The 16,885-nt window shown below is 36.0% G+C and overlaps 1 protein-coding gene across 3 annotated transcripts in view; it reads left to right on the top strand.

Annotated features, from left to right (window-relative positions):
* Positions 1–15,146, top strand: part of LOC133527449 (uncharacterized) — a 34,004-nt gene extending 18,858 nt beyond the window's left edge. For 2 of the 3 annotated variants that reach the window (XM_061864468.1, XM_061864479.1), the window contains exons 2-4: positions 11,414–11,593; positions 11,902–12,209; positions 12,303–15,146. In XM_061864468.1, the coding sequence (XP_061720452.1) occupies positions 11,414–11,593; positions 11,902–12,209; positions 12,303–12,999 (1,185 nt within the window). In that variant the 3' untranslated portion in view covers positions 13,000–15,146. Of the gene's footprint in view, positions 1–10,529; positions 11,218–11,413; positions 11,594–11,901; positions 12,210–12,302 lie in introns of those variants that run through there. The other variant, XM_061864487.1, reaches the window with a different exon arrangement.
* Positions 15,147–16,885: the final 1,739 nt, after the last annotated feature.

The raw sequence follows: 16,885 nt of genomic DNA, 5'->3' as shown, positions 1-16,885 counted from the left end.
CTTAAATTATCTGGATCCGGGCTGGATGAGTCAGGCCCACCTGTTTTTGTACATTAGATTACCTAGACATGGTTTGTTACTTTACTACAAATTATGGACAGACCCGTGCATTAGATTAAGTTGGAAAAATATGTATGTTGTAGGGCCAAAGGTTCCATAAAAACTATGATCTGATGTGTTTTTTTGGAACGAAACTCCTTATCGGACGGTACGGTACGGATTTGGCGGATGGGGGCCAGGCGAAAAAGTGTCTGATTTGTCCGCCACCAAACCCCGTCACGACCCTTTCTTCCACCAAAATGATAATGAGGATGGGGATGAGGATGAGGATGAGGATGTTGGAACGAAGTTCCTTATCACACGCTACAGGCTTCGCGGATGGGGGCTAGGCGAAAAAAAGTGTAAGAGTCACGAGTCAAGAAAAATATATTAAAACACGCAAAGGCGGATAAATTATTGAATTATTCTTTGTTGATGATAAAATAATAATCAAGATAGAGATAGATAGATAATTTTAAAGGGCCGGCACGCGCATGTAATATCTCTGAAGTTGCAGGCATCCATAGGCTACGGTGACTGCTTACCATCAGGTGGGCCATGTGCTTGTTTGCCACTGACGTGGTATAAAAAAGAGATATTTTTCTTGCAATCATGTTAACGTTTTATAAATTAATTTACTGTAAATTAAATACAACATTATTTCAGAATATGTTGTCAAGCGGACCCCAGGCTCCCATGAGCCGTGGCAAAATGCCGGGACAACGCGAGGAAAAGAAAACAATTCAGAATATGAAAATCAAATCCTTTCATGATACCCCAGCTAATCTTGTTAATATATTGAATTTGAATTTTGGTCCCTCTAATTTCGGTAGTTTTTCATAGGTAGTAAAAAATTGGATATCTTCCAATACCTCTGGTTTAGCCTTATTTATAACTATTTCAAATTCCAAATACATAGCGCACGTAGTTTCCGAGAAATTTAGCAGTGTGACAGACAGATAGTCAGACGGATAGTCGCACCATAAGAGTTCCTTTGGTACCTTTTTGGTAAGGAAACCTAAAATATAAATTTTGTCAGGAACCTGGTTCCTCTTTATTTCTCACCTACTCCCAGTCACCACAGTAAATCACAAAAATATTCAAACTTGGCATGAACTTACGTTCAAACCGATACAGTAAATGAATTACCGCTAGTCTCGTGTGAACTGCGAGTGTGACCGCAAAGAGACCCGATAAAGATGATTTACCTTCTTTTCGTTGTAATGAGCATTTGAGCGTTCTACCACACCGAGATTAGTCACGCTCAACAACAGCGCATCGCTAACATTACCAGTTCAGGAACATGTCATCTATCGTGGCAATTATAACGAGCCTTTGAATTTGCTGGCTTTTGAGTATTTAATAACGAAATGCCGAGTAAGAGAAAATAGCTAAGTGGCTGTTGAGCTACCCATCACGGTTAATAATATATAGAGAACTGTGACAAAATACCATGATAAAATATTGTCAAATATTTTCTTTTTAATGATTATTTACATGTATCCTGATTTAGGTTAAGCTAACCTCGCTAGGTAATAATTTTGGGCTATTGTCTAACAAGATCGCCTTATCAAACATAGAGAGAAAGTTAATTAATTTATACACGTTATTTGTAACACTTAGATGATAAAGTTACAAGCCAGTTTTTTAAAATAATGGGATGTCTCAGAAGTAAAGAGACAAATTTATTTCCATAAAATGTAATATCAGGTAAACAATAAAAGTTATAATTTTGGTTGTAAGTTGCAAGAAAATTAATTAAATTATTAGATTGATATCGCTTTTGCGCCCACAACCTCTTAAAAATATTTTTTTCATTAATTGTTTGCGGCCCGTCACCTTACAGCTTTTCACGATTTTGCAGCCACGCCTTTGGCCATACAAAATGTTTTGTCAAAAAATTGGCTTTTGATACATTTTTTTGGTTCTATGTCACATCTATATAACTGAATGGAAATTAATGAATAGTTGTATGGAAATATTGCCTTCATGAACATCATTGGGGTTCGCCGGAACATTGGTACAACAACAAACGTCAATAAACGCTGAGTACTTTTTCCAGTTAACTTTTATAAACTTTTCGTCTCTCTCTTTCCACGGTTCTCTTGGTCCTTTATATGTCTGGAAGTAATTTGGTTCATATCTTTTTTGAAACCTAGATCGTTCTTTTTTCATTCTGGCGACAGACAGCTTTGATACTTTTAATTTATCCGCTGCCACTCTGACGGACGTTAACGGAGTCTTATTAAAAATCGATTTAACTCGGTTAATGATTCGAGGAGCGTGATAGTCCTATTTCTTCCCAGAACCTTCTTAAAAATAATCTCAACCGTTTCTTCATAATGTATTCTATATATACTAGTTTGTCTAGCTCTTCCTTGAAGAAAGTGTTTGAATATATCTTTTTTAATATGAGACTCGTAAAATAAAGGCAATTGTGAAAAACCCTATTAGCAAGTTCTTCATATTCCGATGCTTAAATTTGAAAAAACGAATAAGCAATACCGAAATTTCCGCTTGAAATGACAGACAATGAAACCATAGAAGCAATGACACCAAAACTCTACTTTTGTTTAAATAAAATTTTCATCCAGTAAGACTTTGAAAGTTGTCTCTTTACTTCCGGGACAGCCTTTACTTCGACACTGACAAATAATCGCGGGGTCACCAGGTGGTATGAGACCAGCGCAGCCTATAGGCTAAAGGAATGTATTAACAGGATAAGATACGGTATAAATGTAGAGTCACTGGGAACCCTATTCAAAAAATATTACTTTTCTCAAACTTGCTATGAAATACTACATATCAGGTGCGATGAGTGAAGATGATATGTAAAGGAATTTCATACTGCCTTACACACCTAGGACTGTAAAGCAACCTTCTTTTGTTTTTTAACGCCAAATTGTGACACAACGTCTTGGCATCCAACCGTCAACTAGGTTCAGTTAGCTTGGTACGGTGATTTGTTGTGCACATTCGTTGCTAAGCAACGGCGGTGGCGCATCGCGCTGGCGCGCGGACTTACGAGCGCAAGCTTGTACACCGCTGATACAGTGGCGAGCCGAGTAGGTCGCCACAAAACAAATTGACTACAATTTTTTGTTTTAGTTGCAAGTTTGAGAAAAGCACTATACATATCTCGGCGAGAAACGGGGTTGCCGGCCGCGTACCTCTATCTACTTGGCCTGCAATCCTACGTTTCCCGGCCTCTATTGTAATGTACTATTGCTAATCCGCGAAAAGATAACGTGCTAGTCGATCTGTGCCAACCCGTTATATTTACTTCCGTATTTTTTACATGCAATGAATATTCCCACCCTCCCATCGCTAAAATAAATACGCAAATAAATATGACAAACCACCACCAAAAGATACATTTAGGTTTAGTGGTTAAGTTTAGTTTTTAATTCGTTTTATGTTTGGATATACCTATTTTACATATGTTTATTTATTTTACCACCAAAAGTACAAAACTCGACAAGTGTTTCCCCCAGCAAACCCTATTCACCACCAAATACACAAAACTACGTAGTACGTACCGACACTTCTATTTTTATCCAAGAAAATAAGGGTAGGAACCCGATTTCTAATTGTAGTAGCTGCAGTACCAGTACCGTGTTGCCGTATTGGGAGATCGGTGCTCCAGTTTCGAGCGTGATGACTTAAGCTGTGCCCTACCTCTCTTGTGGCGTTGGACGTAGTTTTAGGATATACTGCGGCTCCCCCTCACCAATGCTCGATATTGGGAGCTTCCATCAGTTCAATTTTAAAAATCATATAATTCTGCCCTGTTACATGCGCACTTCGTTGTGATTTAGAGGTCTACATGATACAAGGGAATAAAGATTAATATATGAATAGTCTCCGTCTTCGCTCTCCGCAGTCGCGTAAAAAATTTAAATGTACAAGTAGAGGCTCATACATAGGTTAAGTTCCGTCACTTGACGATCACGACTTAATATTATTATAAATGCAAAATTGATACCGGATTTAGAAATCAGAGGAGAAAGGGGAAGGAACACATCCACGATAGTTAAATGAACCGAATCTGGCAGTCGGTGGTGTTTAATGTATATACGAGCAATACGTTGCCTTACGACGCATGGTTTAAGAGATACAGCCCTATAAATTTTGCCATATTAGAAGAAAGAAAAAAAAAGCGTATTGGCAGAATGTCATAACAAACCAAAAAGCAAGTATTGCTTATGGTTTTTTTTAATGGCTGAATGCCTTGATGCTGTGTCATAAATCTATGTGAACTGTAAATTAAAAAAGAGCAACTTCCCAGCCTAGGCCTGCAATTTTATATGAAATTTCAATAAAGACCTTTCGACTGAAGAACGTTATATCAATATTTCATTGCATCTTTGAGAAAAATATTTTGTGGGCGCTTACTCGCAAGTAACATCAAAAAAAATATAACTAATTTTAGTTCCAATTCAGGGCATAAATACATCTGTACAGCTAGTGCGTAAGTACCATAAATACAAATTGACCCTTTAATTGTAAATTCAATGCCATGACATGAACACTCTAGGTGTATTCATGTTGTATTGGAAATGGGACGATTGGCACTGAAAATGTTAAGATTGTTGACCATACTTATATAATAGACCGATACTAAGATATCTTTTTCGAAGTGTATTTCTGGTCAGGGTATGGTTAACCTGTTTGCCCCGTGATCCCCGACGCACGTAGGGAGCCCGCAACAGACACGAAAACCATACGTGACGCGCATGTGATTTGTATAAGCTCAGCTCTTGCGCAGCACATGTCAGGACGCCGACAAGTATTGTATGTTAGCGTCAACCGTGAACAACACGCCCACATTCAATAAATACCATCATCATTATTATTTGTTGGTAGGTACGTCCTGATGGTAGAATAGAGTATAGTAACTATAATAATGACCTTATTTTGTGGCTCCAGGGGTGACTTTTGAGTACGTAGTTTGGAGCTTCCCTTTGCTGGGTAAACTCCTTCCCTTTTTCCCAAAATAGGACCCTATGAAGCTCCTATCTTACATAACTTAGTTCTAGCTTAGTCGGTAGTAGCCCCGCCAACGAAGCAGGAGGTCCCGGGTTCCAATCCCGGTGAGGGCATTTATTTATGTGTTAAATACGAATATTTGTTCATGAAGTTATATAGTCCTCAAATATAATAAAAAAAGTTAAGTCCGAATCCAGTCCCATCCCGATGTCTCTCCTCTTTAGTCTGTAATATAATTATTGATGTTTTTATGCGCCCTTAGGTGTATACGACTATAAATAGCCGCGTAAGAGCGTTTTCATAAAGCCTGATCCGATATCGGATGCCGGCTGAGAGCGGGTAAAATTTAAGACATGGTATGTGTTTTTCTATATGTATTTATTTATTTAATACATCATAATCGAGTACTGAAAACTATAGATAACGCAAAAAGGCCGACTTAATGCCATATGACACTGTCCTGCAGCTGTTTTTCTCAAAGGCACCTTCCGACATCCGATATCGGAAAGGCATTATCGATAATTTCAACCTTGTCGGAGCCCGAGTCGAACCGATAATATTTGTTAAAAAATGGATAATGTTTGTTCAAAATAAATAAATAAGCACATTTTCTTAGAAATACAATAAAATAAAGTCGAGTATATATGGAATAAAATAAATGGAACCCTAAAAAAATATTTATTTATTTATTTTATAATATCACACGCAAAATTAATCAATAAAAGACGGTTTGGAAACTCTTTTAGGTTATATTCAGAGTAGATCACTACAATGCCAAAAAAAACTCGTATGTAGGTATAATTGATACGGTACATGAAAGAGTAAAGTAAGTATATAGTACGGTACATAATTATTATGTATGTCAGTGACATGTAGTAATTGGTTAAAATTAAAGTTGCCTCCAGAATTAGGCAAACCGAACTAAATTGGCAGTGCTGTTCATGTCGATATTTTCAAAAAGTCTGAATTAAAGAACATCGCGACAATTCCCCGCTACGCTACTGTTGCGCGGTCAGTTCAAATAAGAATAGAATTGAATAAATTTTATTATCAATAAAATACATAACAGAATATATCAATGGATATATAGTGCGGAGACGCACTAGGTTACGCCTGTATCGCGGGGAACCAGTTACAGTTAAAATTATTGAACTAAGTTACACAATAAAGTAAGTATGAGATAACAAACTTAAAATGAATTAGTTATAGTAAGAAAAAAAAAACCTGCAAGGCATGAAAACTAAAGTATTTTAGCTAAAATATCTTCTGTCTCGGCATAAGTAAGTGAATGTAAGAATTTAAACACTTTAAACATTTAAAGACTTTCTTAGCTTCTACGATGGTGCAGTCTTTAAGGTTATAGTGTTTAAGCAAAGCGTTGTAAGTAGGCACTCGGATTCGTTCCCCAAAACGTTTGCCAAAGGCGGACCGAACTTCTGGAATTGGTAAGTTAAAGGTGCGTTTGTTGATTAATGAAATATAGCAAGGTAACAATTTTGACTGTGTGTATGTAAGGAAAGTTTCATTATAAATAACTGACGTACGGTTAAGACCTTTGCTTCGGCATATAGATCAATGGTTGGAAATCGAAAGGGTTTTTTAAGCATCACTTTTAAAACAGAGCGTTGAGCCCTTTCAATTTCCAGCATAGATGTCTTTGCCGCACTTCCCCAAACAGTGATACAGTAGCCAATCACCGACTTTACAAAGCGCGGTGTAAACTAATTTAAGCACAGAATCCTCGGCAACGTTCCGGAGCTTTTTAAAAATAAATATGGATTTTCTTATTCTAGCAGAGAGTTTGTAAAAGTTCAATTTTTCGTCTACTAAAAAACCAAGATATTTTATTACGTTAGTATTCTGTATGGAATCACAGTTACAGGAGTTAGTGGTAAGGTAGTCTGTGCATGTATGGATTTTTATAATGGGTGAAAAAGATGGTTTTGACGAGCTGATCTTATAGAAACAAAGAAATTTAGTTTTGTTGCAGTTCAGGGTTAGAAGGTTGGAGTGGAACCAGTCCGATGCTGTGTTCATGCCCCTTTCTGTGGCAGCGATTGTGTCTTCCCAGCATGTGTCATTAAAAATTATAACGGTATCATCTGCGTAACAGAGAATGTCAGAAATAGGTATTTTTAGATTTAGGCCATCATTCATGTATGTAAATTGTGAAAAGGGTGGGACCAAGAATGCTTCCTTGCGGGACGCCGAAATTAATATTTTCTATGGAACTAGTAAAGGAACCTACTTTGACAAGTTGCCTTCTATCTGTCAAGTAACTTGCGAACCACGATAGTGGGACTCAGTGTATCCCCAGATTTTGAAGCTTACGGAGCAAAATCGGTATCGAAACGGTTTCAAAGGCTTTAGCCAGGTCCAGAAAGACGCCAATACATTTTAGATTGTTATCTAAATAAGATGAAATTAGGTTGACAAGGGTTGAAGTGGCGTCTTCCGTGGATTTATTCCGCCTAAACCCGAACTGTCGATTCGAAAAGAGATTGTAGCTCTCAAGATAATTGACTAATCGAGTGTTGACTATTTTTTCTAATTTTTTTTAAAATATACTGAGCAGCGATATCGGCCTGTAATTACTGGGAATGCTTTTTGGCCCTTCTTTGTGTATCGGAGTGACAGATGCTGTTTTCCATTGGTCCGGAAAACAACCAGAACCTGAAAGAAGGCCTGGTGCACTATCGACTTTTAACTGCAAAATAATGGTTTCAATTTCACTAAAATCAGCTGGCTGCATAAAGAAGGACTTGTCAGTGCAAACGTTTAGTTTAAGATTATTAGCTAGATATTCTTCTGACTTTCTGGATTGAGAAATTATATTATTAGCTAGGTTTTGACCCACGGAGGAAAAAAAATTACAGTTATTAAGAGATTGCTCGGCATTAGTTATCGGCAGTAAATATGAGTTCTGTAGGTATGGTCTTTGTTTTGTTAATGTTACATATATTTTTGACAACATATCACTGTTTTTTGTGTTATGATTATTATTAAAAAGCTCATTTTTTTCATATTGTTGTTTCAGTTTTTTAAGAAGATTGTGTCAAAAGTTTTTGTATCTGTTATATGTTAATTGAAGCACTGTATCATGTGGATAGTGTTTGGATTTTGTACGTAGCTTATCGCGATGTTTAACACAGCGGAGGAGTCCTGGCGTCATCCAGGGTTTTAGCGTGAATTTGGATCGAGGAATCTTAACTTGTTTGGAGTTAATTTGAATAGCCTTCTTGATAATACTCATAAAGGTGCCAGTTGCGATGTTCACATCAGATTCACATAACACTTCTCCCCAATTTGTCACTGAAAGCTCCTGAGCGACGCCTTCGTAATCAGTTACAATTTTGGTTCTGTCTCGCTTTCTAGGTAACGGCATTTGGGAAGAGATTTCGATAGCGGCTGCTTTGTGAGCTGTGATATTAAGTTGTAACCAAGTTTTTTATGTTATTTTACAAATGTTTGTTGGTATTTCGAATATTGATCAATTTTAAATATAAGGATACTTATTGGATACTTAAATATATACTAATTAAATATTTTTTTTGGCTCAAAATACAAATAAGGCCAGTTGGTGAATTTTTCGCATAATCTGATTAAAATCTCATTTTCAGAAATTATTCAATAATTTTACAGGTAGTAATTATACAAAAATATAGCTCCATTATGTAAGTCATTGTGTACCAGGATACCCACACCGACATTGCGTGGCGGGAGAACATTCATTCGTATTCGAATACTGTTTAGCATAGTGAGAGGAAGTAAACCATAAACAACTATTCTCACGAGTCAACAAACAACAGCAATCAGTAGCTAAAGGTAATTTGGAGTGAAATTCTTCCGAAAGATATCAGACAATACTTTTTGGTCCGTCGAATGCGAATGAAATAAATAACATTAAAAACTAGAGGCCTTAAAAATGTAGATGAAAATTTACAAAAAAGCATGTGATGGTATTACGAGGTTAAGTGGGATTTTATTTCTGGTTTGATCAGTCGGTTTAAAGTCTTTGTCCTGTTTCAGTGGATTAGGATGCCTTGCCAGGCGCTCAATATAATTCTTAGTGAATTCCTTTAAGGTATAGGAACATCAACCCTATTTGATCACTATGCACCAATTACGAGTGAGTAAGTAAGATCATAACATTATCCTGAGGATACATTCAGCCTTATACAACCTGTGTTGTCATACCAGCATGACAAAGGTGCACTTGTCGGTGTATCCGGGAATATGGGGAGGGGTAGGGCGGTCGTTAGGACTTCCGAGGGCCCTAACCGGATGCCCGCGTCACGCGTCGCCGGCTGAGCATGACGGGCTTGCCTCATCGTGCCGCCAACCCGGCCGGTTGTTAAAACATCTATCTACTCGACTGCCCAAACGCAACGACGAACAACACAAATGAAACGGTTAATATATTTGGGGCTGTGACTCAGACTTTACGTAACCTCGGTGAAAATTATTCCGTATGGTCTTCGAGGCAGGCAGCCATTTCAATTTCTAATTGTCTTTAAATGTTTTGGCACCATAAATAAGACACTTAAGTAACACGCGCTTGCACTTATTTTATGTTAATAAACGTCGGTGACGACTGGCTATCTAGATTGAAAAAAATCGGCGAAGTTTGTCGCAATACTTACCAGTAATAATTATAAGTATTTAGATATTTGCATTAAGCGTAAATGTGTTAATGGGCGGGAGGGGGGGGGGGGGGGGGCACGTCAGTGCCCCTACCAAGAGGAGCCAAACGAAGTGCAAGGACACTTCCTACCTATTCTCAAAGCCTTTCATCGATTTATTTAACCCTCAAAACTTGGGTTTGGATTATACCAGATAAACAAAATTCTCGGGATAGGGTAGTTTCTGAAGTCCTAGAAAGCTGAAATTCGGTATATAAGCTAGTATTTATGCAGATTTATGCAGGGGGGGGGGGGGAGGGTCACCTCTCTCTGCATCTAACAGCATGCAAGCAACAAAAAAAACTGAAATTTGAAACTTTTACCCCCTAACAACAACACAGCAGAGGCACAAAACATGTGTGCATCTAACAAACAAAAGTAGTTTCACAATATAGTGTCTTCACATGCTCTTGAAAAGTAGGCGGTGTAACTTGAGAAGTTGACCAGTGGCCTTGATCACGCGTGCTCGGTTCCAGGCGGCTGGGCGCCTGTCGCCACACACGAGGGACCCTGGCAACCCAGCACCACCTCGCGCAACCTGAGAGCACCGCTCGCCATTTGAGCGGAACCTCGAGGATAGTTCATTAGTTATTGCAATGTTTACATGCCGCTCTTTAATTTAAATAATCGTTTTTTTTTGTAACTAGCACACCAAACAAAATATGTAGAACATTTTAGTACAACACACGGTGCAGACACATATACCTACGTATAATATTTCTGGCACACACCAGAGTTTGATAAAACGAAACATCGACAAATCTGTTATCGATAAGTCTTAAAGTCATAGATTAATAAATAAAATAAATCATATTTATCTCTAGTCACGAGAAGAAAGGCAGGGACTAGTGAATATATCACTTGAAGAAAATGTGTCATATAAATATTAGAATTACGAATATATCCTACTAACCAATCGTACAAACTAATGATATCTAAAGAGAAATGTTCTAGTTAGACAAATAACTATACTGTATCAGTTACGGAAATAATAATCCTGATGTTATGCCGCAGGACAGTTAAATCTGATAATAAGCCTTAATTACAAGATCCGTTACGGGGATAGTTAAATGATATTGTATTACGAGAGGTATTTCACGAGTGCGCTCGGAACTGACGCATATAATATTTATATGAGTACGATTACAATATGTTTATATTAACGTTGTAAATAGAGCAGCCCACCGATAGAGACAGGCCCCGTCATGGCAAAATGTATATTTAATAAGTACATACTCTTGTATGTATAGGCTTTTCTTAAGCTGTTGGTAAATTTTAATATTGCCAGTTATGCAATTTAAGTACAATTGCACTGACACATCGGTTAATAGCTATATAATTTGAAAGAGGTATCCAGCTAGCTACACTATTAATACGGCCTTAAAGTAGTAAATATCACATATCAGTTATGTCGATTGCAGAGAGCACTTTTCGATAAGAGGTTGAAGACACAATGTTTGAAGCAAAAGCGTGAGAAGCCATGACACTCTCAATCAGCATTACTGTTGTTAGTATTCCAAACTTTTTATAAACTATACACAAGGCGACTGATATAATGAACATTCCGTTATCTGTTTTTGCTGGCTGTACTTAATTATCGTAAAGTGGCTCATCATACGTTACGATGTTTGTGTATTACTTGTTCTGAGAACTTTCAGGTTTCTTTGGTATGAGCGGTGTGAATATATATTTATTATTTGCAGGTTCCAGAAAGAATTGAGCCTAGTACTCAACTTTCCAAAAATGGCGACAAGGAGCAAACATTGGAAGTGAACAAGTCCGGAGACAAAGCACCGCCGCCGGCGAGCCACTCCGCCATGCGGCACACCGAGGTCACGGCGCTGCACATGGAGGTGGACACCCTGCGGTGGCAGCTGGCGCAGGTAATCATAATCATAATCATAAAATCCTCATTTGATAGAATACGATATGCCGTCATACCTGACTGCTAACTGTTTAGCTGAATAATCTGTAACAATTTATACTTATATGTTTACTCTTAAATCACTATTTTTAATTATTTGTAACAATGATTTGCTAATGCTATCGCTATGCGAACCAATCTAGCTAAGCGAAGGAATTCTATGATTTTAATTTGGCGAATTTCCGTTTATTTATTTCTACAAGCCATCTTCAACCTGCCTATTAAACGAAAAGTTAATGAGATTCAATAGAGAAGTTATATTTTCAGACCGAGGCGAATCGACAAATGCACATAGCTTTACTCAACCAAATAGTTTCTTTCCTCAATAGAGTGAAAGACCATATTGAGTGTCATAAAACCGACTTCAATACAACCAATGAAAACATGAAAGACATTTCCAAAGAGAGGGCATTACCGAGATCGTTTAACGCAGCAGATATACCGCGCTCTCGGTCCGTAGTACACGTCAACAAACATCTGGAGTATTCTTTGCGTCCCGCTAAAAAACTTGGAACAAGGAAGATCAGCAAGTCAATAAGTAATGTTAATGGATATAAAGACTGCAATAGCACGTGGTAAGTAATGAACAATTAATTAGATTAATGCACTGACTAAATTGAAAATTAGAGGAATCACCAATTACTTAAAAAAAAATGTAAATGTTTCAGGAACCAATCCAAATTATCGCTGACTTCAGAGACTGGTAATTCCCAAAAAATCACGGAAGAAATCTCACGGCTAATAACTCTTGCCAATACCGTACTAAGTACTAAGCTGCCAGATCTCGCCTGTAACGATGTTCAAAATAACTCTAATGACAAAATAATTGTAAGTAATGATAAAAACGAATCGATAAATTCCAACACCAGCCCAATGGATCTAATAACACAAAATGTATCTACAAAATCATTTATAATTAAATCTATCTCCAAGAATTCGGATCTATATGAAGACTTGCCTTGTTCGCTGGTAGATGCCGATGATGATAATATTAAAGAATTAATAATGCCACTAACAACGCTAAATTGTGACATCGAAAACGAATTCGCAGAACTAAAGCTTTCAGAAGAAAAGCAGAACCATATTTTTGAAGAAAAATCTAAAATGAAAAACAGTAAATCGTTTTTGAGCAACAAAAAACTAGATTATAATCATGCTGTAAGTAAATTTACGGAAGACGAAAGCGGTTTTTCATCAATGAGTTCATTTCAAGAAATTGGCATTCCAATAATAAGCATAATACCTCCATCACCGTGCAAGGAAATGGGATACGTTGATGATATCCCCGAAGTCATAGAAGATACAGGAAAGTGGAACAATGAAATTGAACTAAATAAACAAACTGTAAAAGTATTTTGGGTGTAACGATTAAACGTACAAATCATTTATTTAGTAGTCGTAAAAATCAGGATACCTAATTCGGCGTGATATTTGAAATCTAAGTTAAGTTGTTCGAACTTTTAGCGTTGTGATGAAGTCTAAATATATTTTTGTTAATCTCATATGAGAAGTTTGACCCTCAGAATAATAACTAAAGCATAGAAGCCGGGCAAAAATAAGAGCTCGGTTAAATATATCTTATTCACAATACGCTATTACATTTAGCCTATGAGTGAATGAGAGAGAAATTCGCTATAACATTTTTTTTTTCTAGGATTGTCACTAAAATGAACAAAGCAAAATGTCAAATGGATGTAATTGGATATATGTCTGTTATTTCACAGTAGAGTGTGAATATGTGCCAACTTTACATAGTCGTATTTTATTAGTTGAAAGATTTCGCGGAATTTCACCGGTCATATTGCAGAATTTTAATTATATTTCTGCTATTCCTGAAAGATTGTTCGAAAATGTGCTGAGTTTTTATTTATTATGGTTAAAAGTACCTTATGTGCCAATGTCTTGTGTGATCGAGGGCTGTAAATCACATGCAGGAAGAAAAGAAAAGTAAGTTTCATTCCATTTTGATGATATTAATTTATAGGACCTAACCTAAACAAAAAAAAAACATATATGAGTAGTTTATATAAATATCACCGTATTCAATTGTGTATAGATATTTTCATGTATTTTCGAAATTTTCTTGGAACTATTTAAGGTTATGTTTATTCGCATAGTGATGTGTGTGTTTTATCGACCTCGGAATAATAACCTATCGACAAACATAGTAATTATCACCATGAACTATCCTTATCCTGTTGGTTTACCAATTAGTACAAGTTTAAATTCAAATTTATTTCTTATTACTGAAATTGGAGCAACGATAAGTAATTTTAGAGAGAGGCGAATGAAATAAGTGATCAAAAACGGTATACACATAAATTAGTTAGTTCGTTATTTAAACATCATTGCACATAAGAAAATGTACAAAGGGCGAACTTACTAAATACCTTCAAAAGCTATTTAGAAAGAAGTATTTCAAATACTATTCCCAAAAGTATCTATATATATTTGACTGATATTTGATCTTGTATTTTAGATAATTTTATAGGGTATCTCGTATATCTCTGGTGATTTTGTTACCATTAGTAATGTACCGATTTTTTTAACATAGCACAATAGCGCATAATTTATCGATATGAAAAGTCGACACAGAACATCCATAGCAAAGCACAAAACTTGTGACATCCTACGTAAATGAGGAATAACAAACATATATGCATCTCTTTTCGAACAATATCGAATTCGTTAGGAAGTAAAGGACTGGTATACATGTTTGCGAAGCATTTTTGCCCGGCTTCTATGCTTTAGTTATTATTTTGAGGTTTGACCTTCCAATACACGACTTCATTCAACCGCGAGAAAAATAAAACCTATTTATTAATTGAACCATTGTTTTTTCATAAAACTTTTAATCTCTAATCCAGTTTTCAGGTTGTTCTTACTCATAATCGACAGTACTTTCAATCTTTCTATTCGATGAAATACTAAAAATGTGCAGGTCGTTACCAACTTTTTATTTATAGCTTAGTAACTTTTGTGTACTTATTTCGTTTTTTGGTAATTAGAAATACCTGGCAATGGCTGTCACAGTAGCCATTTATTGCCGCATATGTTTTTCACTCGATTCTTGTAATTACGATATTAGATAGAGACATTTAATTATGTATATCGAATGTGCTAATCATTCTGATTAAGAATTTAATTCTGATCTGAAATTAAGAAAAGTTAAGTTCTAATACTAGTTCAATTTTGCCTAAAAAATGTTCAATTGTGTCTAAATTATGTGCTTACTGAATTTGATAAGTAAGTAAATTTAAGATCTTTATGAGTAAGTTATTTATAAAGAAATTTTTTATTTACCTTGTAAACGAAGTTTTATATTAGGTTGGTTTCAAATTGGTGAATAAATGTACCTACAATAAAACGATGTCGTTATAATTTAATCGTGATTCACGTTTGTTTTTTAAGGAACTGTCCGACCAGCGGCGATAATACAACTAGTTATTGACTTATCCTATATTTATGCATCCTATATGAAATGAATATACATATAAAATATTTTCTTCCTATTAATTGCTTAATTTTATCACTATTATCACATGCGATAGGTACCATTATTTTGTGGCCAAGCTATGAGGAGAGAGCGGGACCATAAGACAGAAGAAGACAGAAGAGAGACGAAAACAGGACTAACCTAAAAAAATACCGGCAGTTAATACCTGTAGAAGTGTTAAACATACGGAAACATAGGTAACTAAAAAAATTCATGCCGCCTAAACAAACATGAATTAATGTGCTCACGCTGCTGTTAAGGTGGATTTGCTATCTCTGATCCCTTACAATTATCAACCGATTTGGTTTTTTTTTTGTAAGTATATACTTACTAATTAACCTAGTTCTAATGATGGATATCTAGGGAATTCCTCATACATATTATCCCACCAAAAACATTTTCATGTAAAATGTTGCCAAGACGAAACCATAAGGCTCGCACTGTAAAAAAGTTATCAGATCTGATGTAGAGCCAAGCCTCTAACTCTATAAGCCCTAACTTCACAAAGTCCACACCTTAGTCAAAATTATGTGGCTTGGCCGTTTCGTTGCTACAAGAACTAGGTATTGTGCCTACGCCACAGAACCATGTGACAATAAAATATAATAAAGTAACTAAATTCTTACGAAAAACATATACTTATTAGTAGTTATTTACGCATTGTAATAAAAAATCCGTACTTTCCCTTCATTACAACCTGTGTAGTGATGGTAAAATTGTGAGCTGATGAGCAGGATAAAGAAGAATAAAAGCGTTTTCTGTTCATTTTTAAATTTAGATTAATTTCAAAAACAAGATGTAAAAAAAAAGAATCGATCTTAAACCGTTCAAGCACAATTATAATTGTAAAATATGTCGATACTCGATAGTTTATCATTATGACTTTATCGACATGACCACAGTATCTGCGGCTGTAGCACGGTCGCATTTTTATCACTTATCACTATGCCTGTCACTTTCGCACTTACATACTTGTTAGGCGATATAAATTCAACCATGCTGCCACCTCGTTACACATTGTTAATTGTACATAAAAATGTGGCAGTGTGGTTCATCTTTTGGATCTTATATCTAGGATAACGTTTTACGCTGCGAATTGCAATTAAGTCATGTGACTAGGGTGTGGCAGATGTAGGGTGATCATGAATGTCGATAAATAGGAATATTTTTTCTTTTAATTGATAATAAATTAAGGAGCTATTTAGTTGTGATTTAATCTAGTACTCCGCGTTAGTTTAAGGAAACTGTGGATACTGTTCATGACTTAAAAATTGTCGAGTATACCATTTACACAATACACAATTCAAAACAACTATTTACATACCTACACTTCAGAGCCCCTAGTGTAAATTTATTTGATAGCGAAACGTGACTTACGCGTTTGCGTTAAGTGTCCTTTGTATGGGATTTAGAGTTTCCAAAACGTCCCGCTTGGCGCGCTGTTTCTAAATCCCACATAAACTGAGACTTAACGCAAACGCGTACGTCACTTTCGCTATCGAAAAATTTACACTAGGGCTAAAGAATGCTTCAGATTAACCAATGATATTATATGACTCTAGATAGGTTATACTCAAATATGCTATACCTACTTTAGTGGTCAAATAGTAATATCAGCTATTCCGAATGTATCCTAAAAAGTTTTTATTTAAACTGTGTGCGGCATAATAGTTTTTATATGTATATATGTAATATATATTATAGAATAATATGTATTTAGTTTAGTTAGTTAGTTTTTCAGGGCCTTTTCCGCAA

This window comes from Cydia pomonella, chromosome 1, assembly GCF_033807575.1.
Source record: "Cydia pomonella isolate Wapato2018A chromosome 1, ilCydPomo1, whole genome shotgun sequence".
NCBI classification, from domain to species: domain Eukaryota; kingdom Metazoa; phylum Arthropoda; class Insecta; order Lepidoptera; family Tortricidae; genus Cydia; species Cydia pomonella.
The sequence above is the reverse complement of the archived record's forward strand: the minus strand, read 5'-3'. Positions and strand labels throughout refer to the sequence as shown.